Source organism: Mesoplodon bidens (assembly GCF_964165515.1).
Source record: "Mesoplodon bidens genome assembly, chromosome: 17".
NCBI classification, from domain to species: domain Eukaryota; kingdom Metazoa; phylum Chordata; class Mammalia; order Artiodactyla; family Ziphiidae; genus Mesoplodon; species Mesoplodon bidens.
In genome coordinates this window covers 3476953-3495493 of record NC_138174.1, presented here as the reverse complement: position 1 = coordinate 3495493, position 18541 = coordinate 3476953, and the positions used below count along the sequence as shown (strand labels likewise).

The 18541-nt window shown below is 39.3% G+C and overlaps 1 protein-coding gene across 3 annotated transcripts in view; it reads left to right on the top strand.

The window, feature by feature from the left end:
- The window catches only part of MTMR6 (myotubularin related protein 6), a 29734-nt gene extending 11396 nt beyond the window's left edge, over positions 1-18338 (top strand). Inside the window, exons 2-15 of one of the 3 annotated variants that reach the window (XM_081214386.1) lie at positions 598-714; positions 2466-2628; positions 3888-4045; positions 4261-4389; positions 5710-5844; positions 6502-6615; positions 7990-8122; positions 9236-9345; positions 9756-9881; positions 12203-12252; positions 12851-13051; positions 13434-13565; positions 13653-13779; positions 16097-18338. In XM_081214386.1, the coding sequence (XP_081070512.1) occupies positions 598-714; positions 2466-2628; positions 3888-4045; positions 4261-4389; positions 5710-5844; positions 6502-6615; positions 7990-8122; positions 9236-9345; positions 9756-9881; positions 12203-12252; positions 12851-13051; positions 13434-13565; positions 13653-13779; positions 16097-16357 (1956 nt within the window). In that variant the 3' untranslated portion in view covers positions 16358-18338. The other 2 variants (XM_081214385.1, XM_081214384.1) reach the window with 2 other exon arrangements.
- The last annotated feature ends 203 nt before the right edge of the window (positions 18339-18541 follow it).

Below are 18541 nucleotides of genomic sequence, written 5' to 3'. Positions count from 1 at the left end.
ATAAATTCATTTACTTATTTATTTTATTTTTGGCTGTGTTGGGCCTTTGTTGCTGTGCGCAGGCTTTCTCTGGTTGCGGCGAGCGGGAGCTACTCTTCGTTGTGGTGCTCGGGCTTCTCATTGTGGTGGCTTCTCTTGTTGTGGAGCACGGGCTCTAGGCGCGTGGGCTCAGTAGTTGTGGCTCGCGGGCTCTAGAGTGCAGGCTCAGTAGTTGTAGCGCACAAGCTTAGTTGCTCCGCGGCATGTGGGATTTTCCCAGACCAGGGCTCAAACCCATGTCCCCTGCCTTGGCAGGCAGATTCTTAACCACTGAGCCACCAGGGAAGCCCATTCCCTTCCATATTTATGTTACCTTTTTTACAGAGTTCTTCTCTATTGGTTATATTTGTCACTGTAAATATTAATAATATTTATATTGTTGGTGGTTTATATATATGCTCCCCAAGATATGTGCAATTTAACTTTCAATCTTAAATAAACTTAGGTTTTTGAACAGAAGGAGAAAACATTTTGAAAATGTACATTTAAATGCTGGGATAACAGAAAAAGAATTTATACGACTTTTGAAATGAGAAATAACACCTTTCTCTTTTTCAGGTTGAGCAAGTGAAATTGCTTGACCGATTCAGTACGAGCAACAAGTCGTTAACAGGAACCCTGTATCTCACGGCTACACATCTGCTGTTTATAGACTCTCATCAGAAAGAAACCTGGGTAAGGAAGACCTCTGCTGTGCTGTTTACTGTAATTATATTATTGGACATGGTCTAGCTCATGTTTTATTTTGAATATGCACAAAAAATTGTAATCGTTGGTTATCTGTCTCAACCAAAAAATTTTCAAAGTCACACGTTCACACCTACCCTCCTATTTTAATAAGACAATGATGTCATGTGGAGTGGCATCCTTTCTCGGTGATGAATTTTAAGCAAAGGCCAGAAATAACCCTAGAAGTTCCTGGGTGAAGAGGTAGGAGCACCGCAGTGCTGTGTAAAGGAGCTTGGTGCATTGGAAGAGCCAAAGGAAGGCTGTTGTCACCAGAACTTAGGGATGTGGCAAGGGACCTGAAATGAGGCTAGGGAGGTGGGAAATAACATGACTAGATGGCTTTTTTATTGTTTATTTATTTACTTTTATTTTTATTTTATTTTCTTTAACATCTTTATTGGAGTATAATCGCTTTACAATGGTGTGTTAGTTTCTGCTGTATAACAAAGTGAATCAGCTATATGTATACATATATCCCCATATCTTCCCCCTCTTGCGTCTCCCTCCCACCCTCCCTATCCCACCCCTAGGTGGATTTTTTTAAATTGCTTTTTATTTTATTTTATTTTTATAAATAAAATTTTTAAAAAGCAATTAAAAGAGAGCCATCTAGTCATGTTATTTCCCACTTCCCTAGCCTCAAGTATTATTGACTTACAATGTTGTATTAATTTCTGCTGTACAGCAAAGCGACTCAGTTACACACATACGTATTCTTTTTCGTATTCTTTTCCATTATGGTTTAGCCCAGGATATTGAATATAGTTCCCTGTGCTCTGCAGTAGGACCTTGTTGTTTATCCGTCCTGTGTATAACAGTTTGCATCTGCTGACCCCAAACTCCCACTCCTTCCCTCCCCTTCCCCCTCCCCCTTGGCAACCACAGGTCTGTTCTCTATGTCTGTGAGTCTGTTTCTGATTTGTAGATATGTTGATTTGTATCACATTTTAGATCCTACATATAAGTGATATGTGATATATTTGTCTTTCTCTTTGTGACTTACTTTGCTTAGTATGATAATCTCTAGATCCGTCCATGTTGCTGCAGATGACATTACTTCATTCTTTTTATGGCTGGGTAATATTCCATTGTATATATGTACCACATCTTCTTTGTCCATTTGTCTGTCAATGGGCATTTAGGTTGCTTCCATGACCTGGCTGTTGTAAATAGTGCTGCGGTGAACATTGGGGTGCGTGTTACCTTTTTGAATTAGAGGTTTCATCTTTTCTGGGTATATGCCTAGGAGTGGGATTGCTGGATCGTATGATAACTGTTTAATTGTTTTTTAATGGTCACTCCTCTGCCTTGTAGAAAATGGCTTAGAGAGGGTCAAGAGTAGGTGTGGAGAGAGCATTCAGGAGGCTCTTTACAGTAATTCAGGTGGGAAACAGTGGGGACATTGCAACTAGGGCCGTGACAGTGGAGATGGAGAGAAGGAGATGGTGCCGAGGTATTTAAGAGATGCCGTTCTCGGGGTCTGATGGTGTGTGGAACACGTGCAGCGCTGGGGAGGTATCAGGGTGTGTTTCCGGCTTGGGCATTTGGTCATTTAAAAGTTTAAGTTCGAGTGTGCAGTGTATGACCTTTGAGGCTTTATTTGAAGAGGGCGTTTCTAACATTTATGCACTCTGGGAAGCGAGTAAGATACTTAGTGTTTGTTTATCATGATGGTCAAACGTTTTCTCATGCTGTAGATACTGCACCACCATATTGCCTTGGTGGAGAAACTAGCCCTCACGACTTCTGGATGCCCTCTTGTGATCCAGTGCAAGAACTTCCGGATTGTGCATTTCATTGTTCCCAGAGAAAGAGACTGCCACGATATTTACAACTCTTTGCTACAGCTGTCAAAACAAGGTACTGTTCTTCAGGACCAAAGCTTACTTGCTCAAATGAGATGTATTATCTAAGATACTTTAAAAATATCTCATTATTGTTGTTTTGTACTTTAAGTACTCTTAAGTCAAGGTCTTGTGCACTGTGTTCCAAAAAGTTTGGCCTAGAGATAATGAGAAACTTCTGATCTGAATTGTAAGAAGAAGGTTTAATAATAAGGAAAGAAAGGATAATAAGAAGGAAAGTGCTAAACGTTTGTAGTAGTACAGACTTGAAAAACCGTAGATTTATGTGGACGTCTTTAAAGTTGATAACCAGTAACACAGCTTTTTTTTTTTTAAGTGGTATCCCACACCTGAGAGCAATGACTTGGAAATTGATTCCTGAACGAGAAGTTAAGGATGGTCAGGCTCCTCTGGTAGCAGTGGGACTAGTACATTTAGTCTGAGGGAGTGGAGCCTGAGGGGCTGAGCAAAGGGAAGAGAGGGTGACCCCTGCTTTAGCAGAGGCGGCAGTGAGGGCGACACGGCCCTAGAGAGGAATCGCATCACTGCTTACGCCCCTGAGATCTTACGCCCCTACGCCGACGTGCTGGACTCCACAGCTGTCTCTGGAGGCAAAGCGCACCAGTTCCTGAATGTTCCTTTGTGCTGAACACCTGGGTCGCAGTGGTCTGGGAGCAGGTGCACGCTCACTCTGCTCCCGTAACCCTGGAAGCCTGTGCTGTTGGTCCCACTGTCCCCAGGGCAGCCCTTACAGCGGGGATGGTTCTGTGACTTTGGAGCTTGGCCTCGTTCAGAAGCGGGTGCTCTCTGGAGCTCTGAGCAGCCTTTGACGATTTTGGCCCACACTGTCCTGTTGGGGTGTATATGCAATCTCAGGTTCTGTATGCCACCTCTAGCTTTCCATTAAAGCAGTGGGCTTCCATTTTACATCTCATTTGGGAAAAGTGGTGGGTGGGAAGGGTCTACTTGTATCTTTAAAATTTTACTTTTAAGAAAAGGAAATATTGCAGTAGAGTATTTAATGTATGAGTCTGTACTGTTTACTAGCTTTTGCTGATGGTGTAAATTGAATCTCAGATCAGTATGTGTGCCTTTAGGTATAATCATCTGCATCAAAGAACTGAGAAAATATTAAGTTCAAGTATGTTCAGGTATTAGCTATCTATTTGAAGATTTTTTTTAAATGGAGGGATAAAACTGAAAAATTTCTTTCATTTGTAGTGTATTAAGTCCTATAAATTGCATTTTGACATTCGTGTGTTTTGTATACCATAGCAAAATATGAAGATCTCTATGCATTCTCTTATAATCCCAAACAAAATGATTCAGAAAGGCTGCGAGGTTGGCAGCTCGTCGACCTCGCTGAAGAGTATAAGAGGATGGGCTTGCCGAATTCCAACTGGCAGCTGTCCGACGCCAACCGCGACTACAAGGTAAGGGGCTCAGAAAACGTTGTCACCTGTTGGAGGGGCTCAGAAAACATACTAGAGCGGGGAGGGTCAGAGACCGTCATGGCAGTGACTTGTCTATGTACTGCCAAGCACTGTTCTTGCATTTAATAAGTTTTAGTGGTTTTTAAAGGTGATTTTTAACCTCTTGGTTTTTGAACTATGAGTAGAATGGTTATGTTTTATTTGATTTTTTACAGATTTGTGAAACTTATCCCAGAGAACTTTATGTTCCCCGAATAGCAAGCAAACCGATCATTGTTGGTAGTTCCAAGTTCCGGAGCAAGGGAAGGTTCCCAGTTCTCTCCTACTATCATCAGAGTAAGGAGGTAGGAAGCTGTCTTTTGATTTTACAAGTGGAGTGTAACCCCTCTTCAGATTGTGTCCAAAAGAACACTCATTTTTACATTTAGAGGTCATTGTTACAGTGTTGCCGATAGAGAAAGGCTAGCTTTTCAAAACCTTGATTACATTTTTGAAATTTTAAAACAAAATTATCTGAAACACAGAAACTTTCATACTTGTGATCTTCCTCCCCTCCCTCTCATCCTTTCCTTCCTTCCTTCTAGTAGTGACGTGAAAATAACAGGATTTGTGGACAGATAGATTCTTCTTCCTTTCTCGTGGTTCTCTTTTGATCCTGCTTGTTTTGGGGGAAACCAGATAGTTTTGAAAAGCCAACTATTGAGAAAAGGGAGAGAGCCAAGGGTGTTTCAGGCTCGCATTTTAATAGTCAGCTCTTCAGATCAGAAGGATCTTTGCTGTATGAAGAGGTGGAGGAGGCTTTTCACTGAGATTCTGTAATTGGGCTTGCCTGTCCGGGTACAGTTTACCTTTGTGGTCTCCACAGAAGGCCAGGAGGTACTGCATATTTAATGCCTTATACGCATGGGATCCTCATATAACTTTATAAGGTAGTCTCTGGGTATTCCCTGTACCTTTCAAATGGGGAAGCTGTGGTTCAGAGAGGGTGAATCATTTTCCTGTCCTCACAGCTGGTAACTTGAGGGATGGATGCCAGTTCTGACTCCCAGTCTTTTGTGGCCTGATTTTTTTCCTTGAGAGGGTTTTAGAATTTTCTTTTCCCCCAGTGTCCTGAAATTTCACAGTGATTTCAGGCCTTGGCATGTTGTTTTAAATTCTACGTGGAAACTCAGGACTCAGTTTTGGGAAATTGCCCCTCTATTTCTTTGGTTGCTTCCTCTCTTGTGTTAATTTTCTTTGTACTTTTGTGTGTGTATGTGGACAAGTGGGCTTCCTAGCATAAACTTGCTATGCTAGGAAGTTAATACCCTCTAAATTCTCTCCTCTTTATCTCATTCTAGAAGATTCCCTCAACCATTACCCTCTAAATTCTCTCCTCTTTATCTCATTCTAAAAGATTCCCTCAACCATATCTCCAATCCATCTCCCGGCTCCTTTATTTTTGCTATAGCATTTTTTGTTGTTTTTTTGTTTTTGTTTTGCTTTCTGTTTTTGTTTTGGTTTTGGTTTTTTGGCTGTGCTGTGAGGCATGCGGGATCTTAGTTCCCTGACTTTTAAATAGATGGCACATTTAATTTTAACTGTGGGTTTTTTCCTTTAAGCATGTCTTTGAGGCATGTTTTAGACATCTGTGGATAATCTATTTCTTCCCTTTTTAAAACTAGGCTGCCATTTGTCGATGTAGTCAACCGCTTTCAGGATTCAGTGCCCGGTGCCTGGAGGACGAACACTTGCTTCAGGCCATCAGCAAAGCCAACCCAGCCAACCGCTACATGTATGTCATGGACACCAGGCCCAGAGTATGTGTCTTAAGTCTAGAATGGTCTGCCAGTTCACTTGTCTCTGCTAATTCAGTTAGAGGGAACTGATCACTTCGTCCATATTTAGCATATCTGAATCCTAGTTGTAAGTTAACCGAGGCTAATGATACTAAGGAAATCAATCTTTTAAAGGATACCAACTTAGGAGACCAATTTCCCAATAACCCAGGTGGTGATTTCTTATGTCTTCTGATATATATACAAATTTAGGAAACCTGAATTTTCTATTGGGAGCTCTAGATGATACATAAGCCTTATGTTATTGTGAAGAAATACTGAATAGTATGTGTTGTGAAAAATAGAAATTCTTATTACTTTTTCTGGTGGAATTTTTAATTGGCAAAACGCTGTTAAAATAATGGACTGTAATTTGGAATATTCAAGAAAATAAGGAAAATAGATAGTGAGCTAACTTAGGAAATATTGAACTAGGGAATTATAAATAGTGAACAGTAAATAGTTGTTCTGTTAGGTATCTATAATGTCAGGATAAATTTTTATCATTGGAACAAATGTTAGAATCCCTTTTTCTTTTTGTAAGCATAGTTAAACAACCAATTTATGTAAGATACTGAAACTAAAGTAATTAAAATCCTCAACGGTAATAGCTAACATTACTTTTAATTTTTATTATAGCATCGCATGCAGAGCTGGTGGGCTACACAAAAGGACATTGGCAGAATTATAGTGAGAATTTCTTCAAAAATCTGGAATGTTGAGAAAATAAGAGAAAGCGATGGGAAAAAGCGAGTGAGCGATACAGAACACAATTTTAGGCAGCTTTGTTGAAAGGAATGGTAGTTGTTTTTAGAAGTAATTCTCATCATTATGCAATTTCACAAAAGATAATGGAGAAAACAGAAGATAAGATTAATCTGCATAAATTAAGAAGTATTAAAAATTAGACATTGATAATTTGATATTCTTTTGTTTTAAAAAAGACTTTCTTAGAATTCAAGGGTGTTGGTGATACCTCTTGTAAGAAAAATTTTAGTTTACTTCCTTGTATAATCTGGGTGGGTTAATTGCTTAGAACTACTTTTAGGTAATACTAGCTATAAAAAGGTGATTGTAATGTAAGACTTTCTGAACATGAGGTCTGAGGGTGATTTGTTTCTCAGGCCCTCATATCTCTTACTTAAATAATTGACTCCTACACAGAAAATAGATCTTTCTTTGATTGGTTCGTTTTACTAGTTAAACTGAAGTGGTAATAATGTGGAAGCATTTAAACACCTAACTTTTGCCTTAGCCATCACAGGTGCTGAATGGCCCGTGGGTCAGTAGACACAATTTAACTATTCTTCTTACCAACCTGGGCCCCAATCCACTGCATGAAAAGCAACTTTTTCTTCCAACTTAGGTTCTGTTTCATCCAAGTTCAAAAGACTATTTAGCAAATTATCATGACGTACCATATGAAATCCTAGTCTGAAAGAATTAAACATGCCAAATCTTAACCTCTGATAGCATTTGATCTAATAGACCAAAGACCGTGGGCCTATAGGCAGTCTTCTCTCCCTAGAAACTGGGCTATTTTTGACCAAATTCTTGGAGATGTATCAGGCTAGCTCATCATATGCTGTGTCGTATAGGGTGTGGGCTTCCAGTAACCTTGAATATGGAGGACCTGGAACAATCTGATGCATGTTTCAGATGTGATTTTTCAGGGTCCCTGTGGCTTTCTGAATGATTAAGTGCTCTAGGCTTGTTCTGAAGTGAATCTTGTAAGTTCATTCTGTAAAAACTCCCCAGCTCTGCTCAACACTGAATCATATAGGGTTTGGACAGGAGACATTTCTTTCTTTTTTTAAATTTTAAAATATTACAAACATATGGAAAACTGACTAAATACATACGTGAATTAGTTTCATGAATTATATGTGGGGAACTTCTTATCTGATTCTTATATAGCAATCATTTTGTTATTTTATAGGATCCTTCTGTACTATGAATAACATATGACACTTTTCACTTACTAAAAAATGGTAGTATATTCAGTTTTGATGAGTTCCTTTAAACTCTGCTAGCTAAATTGTGGTTTATTTAGTGTTTTCATGATATTTTGGTAAACTAAAAGATAAAAGCAATTTGTCTCTAAATTTCTAAAATTTAAAATTTTAGCTGAACGCAATGGCCAACAGAGCAGCTGGAAAAGGTTATGAAAATGAAGACAACTATTCTAATATTAGATTTCAGTTTGTTGGAATTGAAAATATTCATGTCATGCGGTCCAGCCTTCAGAAATTATTGGAAGGTACGATTGTTGCTTACCTTCTAGGCAGCTTTGTCCCACAGAAATGTAATGCTAGTCACATTATAAAATTTAAAACTATATAATTAAAAATTGTCTAGTAGTCACATTCAGAAGAGTAAAAAACAGTTGAAATTAATTTTAATAATATACTTAACCTAATGTATTAAAAACATGCTAACATGTAATCAGTATAAAAAATTAGTAATGATATATTTTGCTTCTTTTCCTTTAAATCCTAGAAATTGGCTAGTGTGTCTCTTATACTTACATCTTACTGTGGACTACCCACATTTCAAGTGTTTAATAGCTGTATTTCAGTAGCGGCTACTATATTTATTAGACAGTATAATTCTACTGGTTTTACAAAAAATTGCTATTGTTAGATATTCTTTTTTTTTTTTTTTTTTTTTTTTTTTTTTTTTTTTTTTGCGTTACATGGGCCTCTCACTGTTGTGGCCTCTCCCGTTGCGGAGCACAGGCTCCGGACGCACAGGCTCAACAGCCATGGCTCACGGGCCCTGTTAGATATTCTTGATTAGTCAGTACAGTGAAGATTAATTTGTGACAGTGTTCCATTTAAATATTAAGCTATCTTTCCAGTCTTGGTGTGGAATTTAAAAAACTGAAATCTCAGACTTTTTTTTTTTTTTTTTCGCGGTACGCGGGCCTCTCACTGTTGTGGCCTCTCCCGTTGCGGAGCACAGGCTGCGGACGCGCAGGCTCAGCGGCCATGGCTCACGGGCCCAGCCGCTCCGCAGCATGTGGGATCTTCCCAGACCGGGGCACGAACCTGTGTCCCCTGCATCGGCAGGCGGACTCTCAACCACTGCGCCACCAGGGAAGCCCCTCAGACTATTTTTAATTACACATTTGTGTTGAAAATTTTTTTAAAAAGGGTATTGGAGCAATTTTTTTTTTTTTAAGCACGAGGAGTGACAGAGAAATGTACCTAAAACTCCATTATTGAGTTTTTAATAGCACGTGTTCATGTATAGAGTCTTGCCTGTTTATTTTGTCCTCTTGTCTTCTTCCCCACCTCGCTCCCCTCGGGGTCTCTTGAATAGAAGTGGGCACTCAAGCTCCTTTCTAACTGAAATGTCTTTCCCCTTGCAGTCAACGGTACCAAAGGGCTTTCCGTCAGTGATTTCTACTCGGGTCTGGAGAACGCAGGATGGCTGCGCCATATCAAAGCCGTTATGGACGCTGCAATCTTCTTAGCCAAAGTAACCCTTCTTCACTCATGTTTGATCTGGGCTTTCACTGGTCGGGAAGGAATGGGTTTATTCTGTCGGGTGCTGGTATCCTTTCCTGCCAGATAACTTTTATTATGTTTTACCTCTTTAATGAGGTTCACTTTAATTTTAACTTTGAAAATATCATGTAGCACTTAATGTAGGAACTTCAAAAGAAATTCCCCGACACATTGAAACAGCATGTTTGTCTGTGCTTTTTGTTCGTTCGCTTTGTGTTTTGTCCGGTTCCTTGGAGATTATGCTATGACAACATAATCATTGCAATCCTAGCTCTTCTTTATAACGCAATACCTGCTACTTTGGTTTTTGAGTAAATAGCACTTACTGATTTACCTAAAATGGATTTTGCTAGAATCGAAGTGTGTGGTCTTTCTTTTCAGGCGATAATGGTTGAAAACGCAAGTGTGTTGGTACATTGCTCTGATGGCTGGGACCGGACTTCCCAGGTCTGTTCCCTGGGCTCTCTCTTGTTGGATCCCTACTACAGGACAATCAGAGGATTCATGGTAAGGGCTTGTTTGGCCAGACCACTGGTCTCAAATAGGAGTGATTTTGTCCCCCCCAGGAGTCATCTTGATTGTTACAGCTAAAGGAAAGGGTGTACCTGGGATCCAGCTGGTGGAGGCCAGCTGCTAATAACCTATAACTCACAGGACGGTCCCTACAACAGAGGATTACCTGGCCCCAAATGTCAGTACTGCTGAGGTTGAGAAACTCTGAGTTAGATTAATTTCCACTTGTGCCATCTCTTTGACAAAAAGTTTTAGATTAAAAGGTTTTTCCCCCCGTAAAATGTTGCAATAGAAATATTCAGTATTTCTCCCTCATTTTTAACCTAACAAATGTAAATAATGTAGTAAGACAGGACATAGATAAGAGTACTTATAAATTATATTCTAGAGGAAACTTTCTATTTAAAACACCTTCACTTGTTAATTGTAACTACACTTTAGGGAGCATGTTTTAAATCTGAAGATGAAATTTCTAGTTGAGCAGATTTCCTGCTTTGTGGCGCTAAAGCCCCGGCTCCTAGGTTTTGTGTGCTTTTTAATGCATGAGCATGATCAGATTAACTCCTGTTTTCACAATTTATGTTTTAACTCAGGGCAGGTGAAATAAATGAAGAGCTGGTAGGCAGTTTTTATTAGTTTAGAATTATGAAACACAGTGCTGTCTTAAAGCAGGGGAAGGTTTAACACAGCCAGACCCCTTTCAGAACCATTGTTTTCGTGGTGCCAGCATGTTGCATCTGGGACAGGTCAAATGCAAGGGCTTCTAATAAAGTAAGGTTCCGCTTGCCTTGAGCGTGTGAGATAGGGGTGTTTCCTTGGCCATGTTTGGCTTTCACTGTCCGGCGGGCGTCCAGATGAAAGCGTGCAGTAAGTGACCGGCGACCGTGTGGGAGCCTCGCAGCCTAGAGGAACGGTGAGGACTAAAGTGTGGCTCCTGCAGGCAACTACAGCCGGCGGGTGATGGGTAGGGTACAGGCTGTGTGAGGGGTGAGGCTGGCACAGAAGAACGGGGTGGGCTAGGGCCCGAGGAGGAGAAGTCTGGCAGGCAACTGGACGTCCCCCTCCTGGGGGGTGAGAGCCAGCAACAGGCTTCAAACGCGGGAAACGGGAACATGCTCAGAGCTCATCTTTTTAAAAAGATGGTGTCTGGAAGGCAGAGGGGTGGGAATGGAGGCTAGGAGACCCGCATAGAAGCCGTTAGGATGACTTAGGAGAGAAAAGAGGGCCAGAACTAAGGCAGTGCCCCGCGGATGGAGGAGTGGGCGACGGGCCCCTCCAGGGAGGGCGAGACAGTGGAGTAAGAGTTGTTCACGGACTGGGTGTGGGTGGAGGAGAAGAGGCCTCTTCTCAGATTGCTTCCAGGCTCTGCGCGCAGTTGCCAGGATGGACCGTGCTGAGAGAAGCGGCGGAGTGAGTTGAGTGAGAGCGGTGTTGAGTTACGTTTCAGACGTGGGTGTGTGGCAGGATGGCACAGGGCCCACGGTAGAAGCCGAGGCTGCACCCCAGACCACGTGCCCAAGGTTGCCTTGTGTGGGAGTGGGGAAGCTGGGGTCTGAGCCCGTGCACTGTGACTCCAGAATCTGCGTCTTTACCCACACGTGCCATGACCTTCTGGAGAGATTCAAGACAAAGTCAGAGGAGCTAAAAGTGGCAATTTTGACATTGGAAAGAATGTACTTGGTGATTATATAACGAAATTAGAAAGTATAGTAAATACTAAGAAGATAATGTTTTTTAGATTAGACCAAAAATAATTAGAAACCTATTATTTCAGTAGAGTTGTAACAGGAAAGAGTGCACTCAGGAGGTTGCATATCAACATTTGAATTTGAATATAAACTTTTCATTGGTTTCTTTACCATCCTTTTTTTTTTTAAAGTATTACAGAAGTAACGTACAAGTAAGCCAAAAGGTTTAAACATCCACCCCAGTTTGCCACCCAGTAACCACTGGTAACCTTCTGATTTTCATTTTCCTAACCTTTTTTCTGTGCATATATCATCATACATACAAAAAATGTAAATGCAATAGTGTTTTATAACATGCGCTTTTCACTTAAAATGTAATGAATGCAACTGAAGTAAATTTAAGTCACAAGACTACCGTATTTCTTTTTATGTATCATTTTCACTCCTTGTTAAGCCAGCCTCTAACCCAGGTTCTTGCTGTCTTTTGCCTGTAATTTAAAAAATTTCATTTTGTTTGCCACCATATATTAAAAGTGTAAATGCTGTTTTTAAGATAATAGGATTTAATCCATTCTAAACAAAAAAAGAATTGTGGTTACAAAATGGATTTTACTTTTTCTCATTAAGGTTTTAATAGAAAAAGATTGGATCTCCTTTGGACATAAATATTCGGAGAGGTGAGTCACAGTTATACATTTAGGTACTTTGTAAAGTTAGTAGAACTAATTTAGAGTACCTGAATGTTCCTGTTCTTCATGAACTCCCATGTCTGATGGGAGGTGAGAGTGGTGTTTTTTTGTATGAAGACCGATTTAACTCTTTTTCTGTCATTTTTTTCAAGTCTGATACTTTTGTTAATTTTCATAGCAGTTTATTACCTTCCTTTTTGTGTGCATTGTAGTAGTTAGAATGTAACAGACCCGTTAAAATTGTGGTTGAAAACCTCATAGGTGTAAATTGTTTCAATAAAAACATGACAGTCTTTTTTTTTAATTCCAATGTAACAATGTTTTAGGATTTTGGGGGGGGGATATGTATTTAAATTTAACAATACCCAAACAGTTGACCTCTTTCAGTGGCATTTTCAAAAGCTTGTACTTTCTGGGGGGGGATATGTATTTAAATTTAACAATACCCAAACAGTTGACCTCTTTCAGTGGCATTTTCAAAAGCTTGTACTTTCTGGGGGGGGATATATATTTAAATTTAACAATACCCAAACAGTTGACCTCTTTCAGTGGCATTTTCAAAAGCTTGTACTTTCTGGGGGGTTAGGTGTGGCCATTTGGATGGTGACCCAAAGGAAGTTTCACCGGTGTTTACTCAGTTCTTGGAATGTGTGTGGCATTTGACTGAACAGTTTCCACAAGCCTTCGAATTCAATGAAGCGTTTCTTCTTCAGATCCATGAACATATTCATTCATGCCAATTTGGAAACTTTATTGGAAATTGTCAGAAGGAAAGAGAAGAACTCAAGTAAGACAGTTGATTGAGATGGGCTTTCTTCTTTCCTATTTAGCTGAGGTCTAACATAAATCATAGTTGAACTTAAACTATCTTGACAGTATGATATAGAACTGAGTCTTATTGTAAAGATTTTATTGTCTGTTTTTCTGAAGCTGAGTATGCTCTGAGTACCCCTCACACTCTCGGGTTAATAGTTAAAATTTGTTTTGAAGTGTAGCATACATACAGAAAAGTATGTACAGTGTAAGTGTGAAGAATTCAGAGGTGAGGCTAGACTGTGAATAGAAGTAAAAACTAAAACTTAAATCTACATGGGAAGTGATTGCCTGCTTTATAAAAGCGAGCATTAGCATCTCTGGGAAAGATCTTCATGTTTTTCTCATCACATTAGGTTAAAGGAGAAGACTTACTCCCTGTGGCCGTTCCTTTTGGATGACCAGAAGAAGTACTTCAATCCTCTCTACAGTTCTGCATCTCAGAAATTGGCAGTTTTGGAGCCAAATACAGTATCTTTCAATTTTAAGTAAGCTGGCATTATTGAAGTATTTATACTCAATTTTTCTCCAACACAATTTATTGAAGTATTTTTTTGTCTTTTTTTGTCATAAAGGTTTTGGAGAAACATGTACCACCAATTTGATCGAACATTGCATCCTAGACAGTCTGTGTTTAATATAATTATGAATATGAATGAGCAAAATAAGCAGTTACAGAAAGATGTCAAAGACTTAGAATCTGTAAGTATTCTGAAGTATCTAATGTAATATATTTGGAATATTAAATTAGTTTATTTCCTTACTTGTGCTCTCAGTGTAAATGTAGTATACATATCAATAGAAATCTTGTAAGTACTCATGGTTGCTTCAAAATCAGGCCTCCTCTGCTTTGGATAGGTCAGTTTAAATCGCTTTCTCTGAATTTTAAAATATATTGAACTAGTTGCAGTATAATATAGAGAGAAATGGAGATATAATATCAGGGTGTTCACCACCTAGCTTTGTGAGGTTTTAAGATTTACGGTATTTGATTCAGACCTTTCATGTTTCTGTTCTAAGGGAAGACACATTATCGATCTATTTGCAGACCCTGTGAGCCCTACTGAGTCTTCCCCACTACACTTGCTGCACTGAATCTGGTGTTAGTCATTACTGTGCATATTTTTTTTTTTTTTTTTTTTTTTTTTTTTTGCGGTATGCGGGCCTCTCACTGTTGTGGGCTCTCCCGTTGCGGAGCACAGGCTCCGGACGCACAGGCTCAGCGGCCATGGCTCACGGGTCCAGCCGCTCTGAGGCATGTGGGATCTTCCCGGACTGGGGCACGAACCCGTGTCCCCTGCATCGGCAGGCGGACTCTCAACCACTGCACCACCAGGGAAGCCCAACTGTGCATATTTTTATACTTCCTCTGTATATGTTTATATCCACAAATAATTTATAATATTGTTGCATATGATTTGAAATATTAGCTTTGTTATATATTGAAAAAATACAAAAGAAAGTAGTTATGTATAAGACGTAAAGGGCAACAAACAACACGAATGCCCAGGTACGCTTCACTCTGCTTAAGAAACCACGTTTTAAAACTATACAAAGGCTGTCACACTGTCATGCTTCACTTTGCTCTACATTGTTTTGAAATTTATCCACGTTGATACACGTAGCTTTAATTCATCTGTTTTATCAGTAACTACTGTATCGTATTCTCTTGTGTGACTGTATCACAGTCCCTCAATTCAGCTATGCTAGACCTTTCAGTTATTTGCAGCGGATTTCCATGATGAGTGAAGTTGAATGACTTTTCATGCTTTTTGGCCACTTGGCTTTTCCCTTTCTGTGAATGGCCTATTCAAACCATTTTTCTGTTAGCAGATTTGCCTTTTTCTTACTGATTTATAAGAATTCTTTATATACCACACACTAATTCTTATTTAGTTAAATGTATCACCAATGGCTTTGTCCAGTCTTTTCTTGTCTTTTCCATTTTCTTTATGGTATGTTTCACATAGTTACTGTGAATTTTAATATAGTCAAATTGATCAGTCTTTATGTTTTATGCCTTTTTTTTTTTTTTTTTTTTGTGGTACGCGGGCCTCTCACTGTTGTGGCCTCTCCCATTGCGGAGCACAGGCTCCGGACTCACAGGCACAGCAGCCATGGCTCACGGGCCCAGCCGCTCTGCGGCATGTGGGATCTTCCCGGACCGGGGCACGAACCCGTCTCCCCTGCATTGGCAGGCAGACTCTCAACCACTGCGCCACCAAGGAAGCCCTATGCCTTTTTGTATATCTTGTTTAAGAAATCCTTCTCCACCCTAAGACGTTTCTTTACCATTATATGTAACAAAAAGGATCAGTAAGTACATGTTTTAAAGAATCCTGGCCAATTGTTATAACTCAGTGAAACTGTCCTGTCTGCCTCTCAGACAGGAGTGTTGCTGGTCACCTCTCAGATAAGGAGGTCATGACTGCCTGAGTGACCTGTAGGAGAGGCAAGCCCAAGATATAGACGGTACAAGAAGGTTGTCTGGAGATCAGTCCAAGGATCTGGAGAGTGTGGAACTCTGCCAAAGAATCCTTTTAAAATCTGTTAAAATCAAAAAAATTCTGTTGTATTCTATAGCCTGTCGTGCTCACCTACCAAACCATTGTAGGAAAACCACATAAGAAAGCTCTTCAGGCCGTCACACCTTCAACTAAATGAGTGTGTTTGTTACATTATATAGCTATGTTTTCAGGGTGACTGTCTCACATATATATTTCTTTCATTATAAAATGTTTACTTTTTAAATTTTCTAGGAAATGTATGTGCTTTTCAAATATGAAGTCCTAGTGATCATCTTCTGTCAAATATGTTTTCCATCACAAAAGTTGTAAACAGTTGGGATTCTCAACCATGTCTCACCTACACTAGATTTTAATTTTTTGAGATTTAATTTTGCATCGTACATAAAGAGAACATTTGCAAAAGCTCGATTTTTGTCTACTTTCATCTAACATATATTGAACATGTAGCGTGTACAGTTTGTAATTTTTTTCAAATTTGGATTTGTTTCTAGCAAATTAAGCAACATAAAAATAAGCAGACAGATGGAGTTCTCACCAAGGAATTGTTAAATTCGGTTCGTCCTGAATCACCTGCCCTCAAAACCTCCTTGAGTCTCAAGGAGCAGACTCTGCTGCCCGTGAATGATGCTCTCCGAACTATAGAGGGCAGCAACCCCGCAGATAACCGCTACAGCGAGTACGCGGACGAGTTTTCCAAAGCGGAGCCTGCTGTGGTCAGCTCAGAGTATGGCGTGGCCAGAATGACGTGTTAGACTCAGAGAGAGTTTTCTGGCTGCCTGCGGTGCGAGAAGTGGATTATTGTGAGGACGGTCTGTGTGCGTGACCCAAGGAATTTGCCTGATGATGATCTTAGAGTTTACCAGTAGGTTGATAGTTGAAGTCAGGATGCTAACTGCTCTTGTGAGAGAAGGCAGTTTAGCTGCATTTCTAGCAAGAAATGAATGACCTTCAGCTCTTTAAGAAGCACGTGGTACTGGCCAGTTTACTCCAGAGCCAGTTTGTACTGTACACTAGTGACCTGACATGTCTATGATTTACATGTTAATTACAGCCAAATAGGAATAGCCTTCCATAAGTATAATTTGATTGCCAGAAAACAAAACTGACAAAGTGGTCCCTTACTTAACAATTGACATGGCATGTACTTTCAATTATGTAACTGTGTAACTATGAATATTTGCAAATTTTGCCTATTAGTGGTGTTTATTGTTGAAGTGCCATGAAAAATATTTCTAAGAAAGCCTTAAAGTCTCAGTTTATTCATTACATTACTCTTCAGTTTTAGAGCCTAGAGCAAGATGGTTGGTTCTGTGTTTCCCTTGGTCAGTCTGGTTGTATTTGTGAGCAGCTGCTCTGGTCCCCGCAGGAGCTGCATGCTGCAGTGCCACTGTGGAAACAAAACGGTGGTCGAAGGGCACTGCCAAGCTCAGGTTTGGCTGGTCCCACATTCATGGTCAAAATAACGAAACTGATGGTTTTGTTCTGGTTACAATTTGTTGAGTGCTACGTTTGACGACTTATTATTTACAACTTACATTGTTGATTTCTTGTATATGTGTAAGCACATTTGACTGTCTTTTATGAATGGATTACTGCATCCTGTTGATCCTTATTTTGGGGTTGGCTTTATTCCTTTGATAACTATGTAAGTTTACGAAGCTAAAGCTCTAAACTGTTCTTAGAAACAATGAATAGTACATATATGTATATTTTTAAACTGTTTTATCTCTCAATGAATTGTTCTTCCTAGAATAAACTTTCAATTTACCCAAGAATTTTGGGGTTAAAAAAAGGGAATACGGATAGTTTAGATTTTGCTTGGTTGCATGAATTTTTCTCTGTGAAACATTTTTTTCTTCTCTGTTAACATAGAAGAAAAAAAGGAAAATTAAGGATAGCCTAATACAAAGTTAATGTTTAACAAAAAAACTTAAATGCTAGGAAGAGTTTCATTTTGCCACATTATTGATAACTTTATTCTCTGTACTAGTACATATTATTAAAGCACCAAAAAAAAAAATAGAAAGAAAAGAAAGAAAGAAAATGACTTTCAGTTGACGGTATCACCCAGCTGGCTTTAAAATGGACAATTTAACATGGGTGGCACAAGATATGATTCAAGGGTACTAGGAAATCTGCATAGGATCCCTTATGCTTTTTATTACACCTACATCTGTTATATTAATTTTGAACATAAATAACTTTTTCAAATGGAAAAAAAGGCTTTATTGTATGAGCTTATCCTATTTATTTTTCCAATGCTTTTCTGTAATGCATTATGTAATAAGAAAAAGACTTCTTTTTAAACAGTGACGGAAATGCACTATAAAATAGAGTTTGTGATTTAGCCACTTCTATTTCCATATTTAAGCACTGGGACGAGAAACTTAAGCCTTGTGACCACAAAGGGAAGTTATTGTGCCTTGTTACTTGGTTCCAGTTTCTGATTGTGGTTTTAGCATCTTCCACGGCAAACTTCTTACATTCAACTCTTTGGTTTATTATCTTAATCTTCAGTTTGAGGCACATATATATGTGTGTTTATATGCTTACACATGGGCTGAGAAATCAGCTAACATCCTAAGTGACCTACAGGGTATATGTTGGCAAAAAGTGGGTTGTGTATATGTCTTATAAGATCGCATTTGCGTTCGGTGTGTTTGGGATTGTATAGCATGTACATTATTACATACATTGTTTAAAGGTCATTAAATGTTCATGTTTTACATTGAATTATTATTATTATTCTTATTATTTGAAAAAACAAATGGGATCCAGTTGTGGTGGGGTTTTTTCTCCCTCACATAGGCAAATGGACCTGCACATGACACCAGTCATCACAGTATACGGTTTGAGCAGTTAATTTTTCAAAAGGGGATGTTGATAAATAATCACTATTCTATACAGAAGTAATTACCAAAATATTTAAAAGAAGC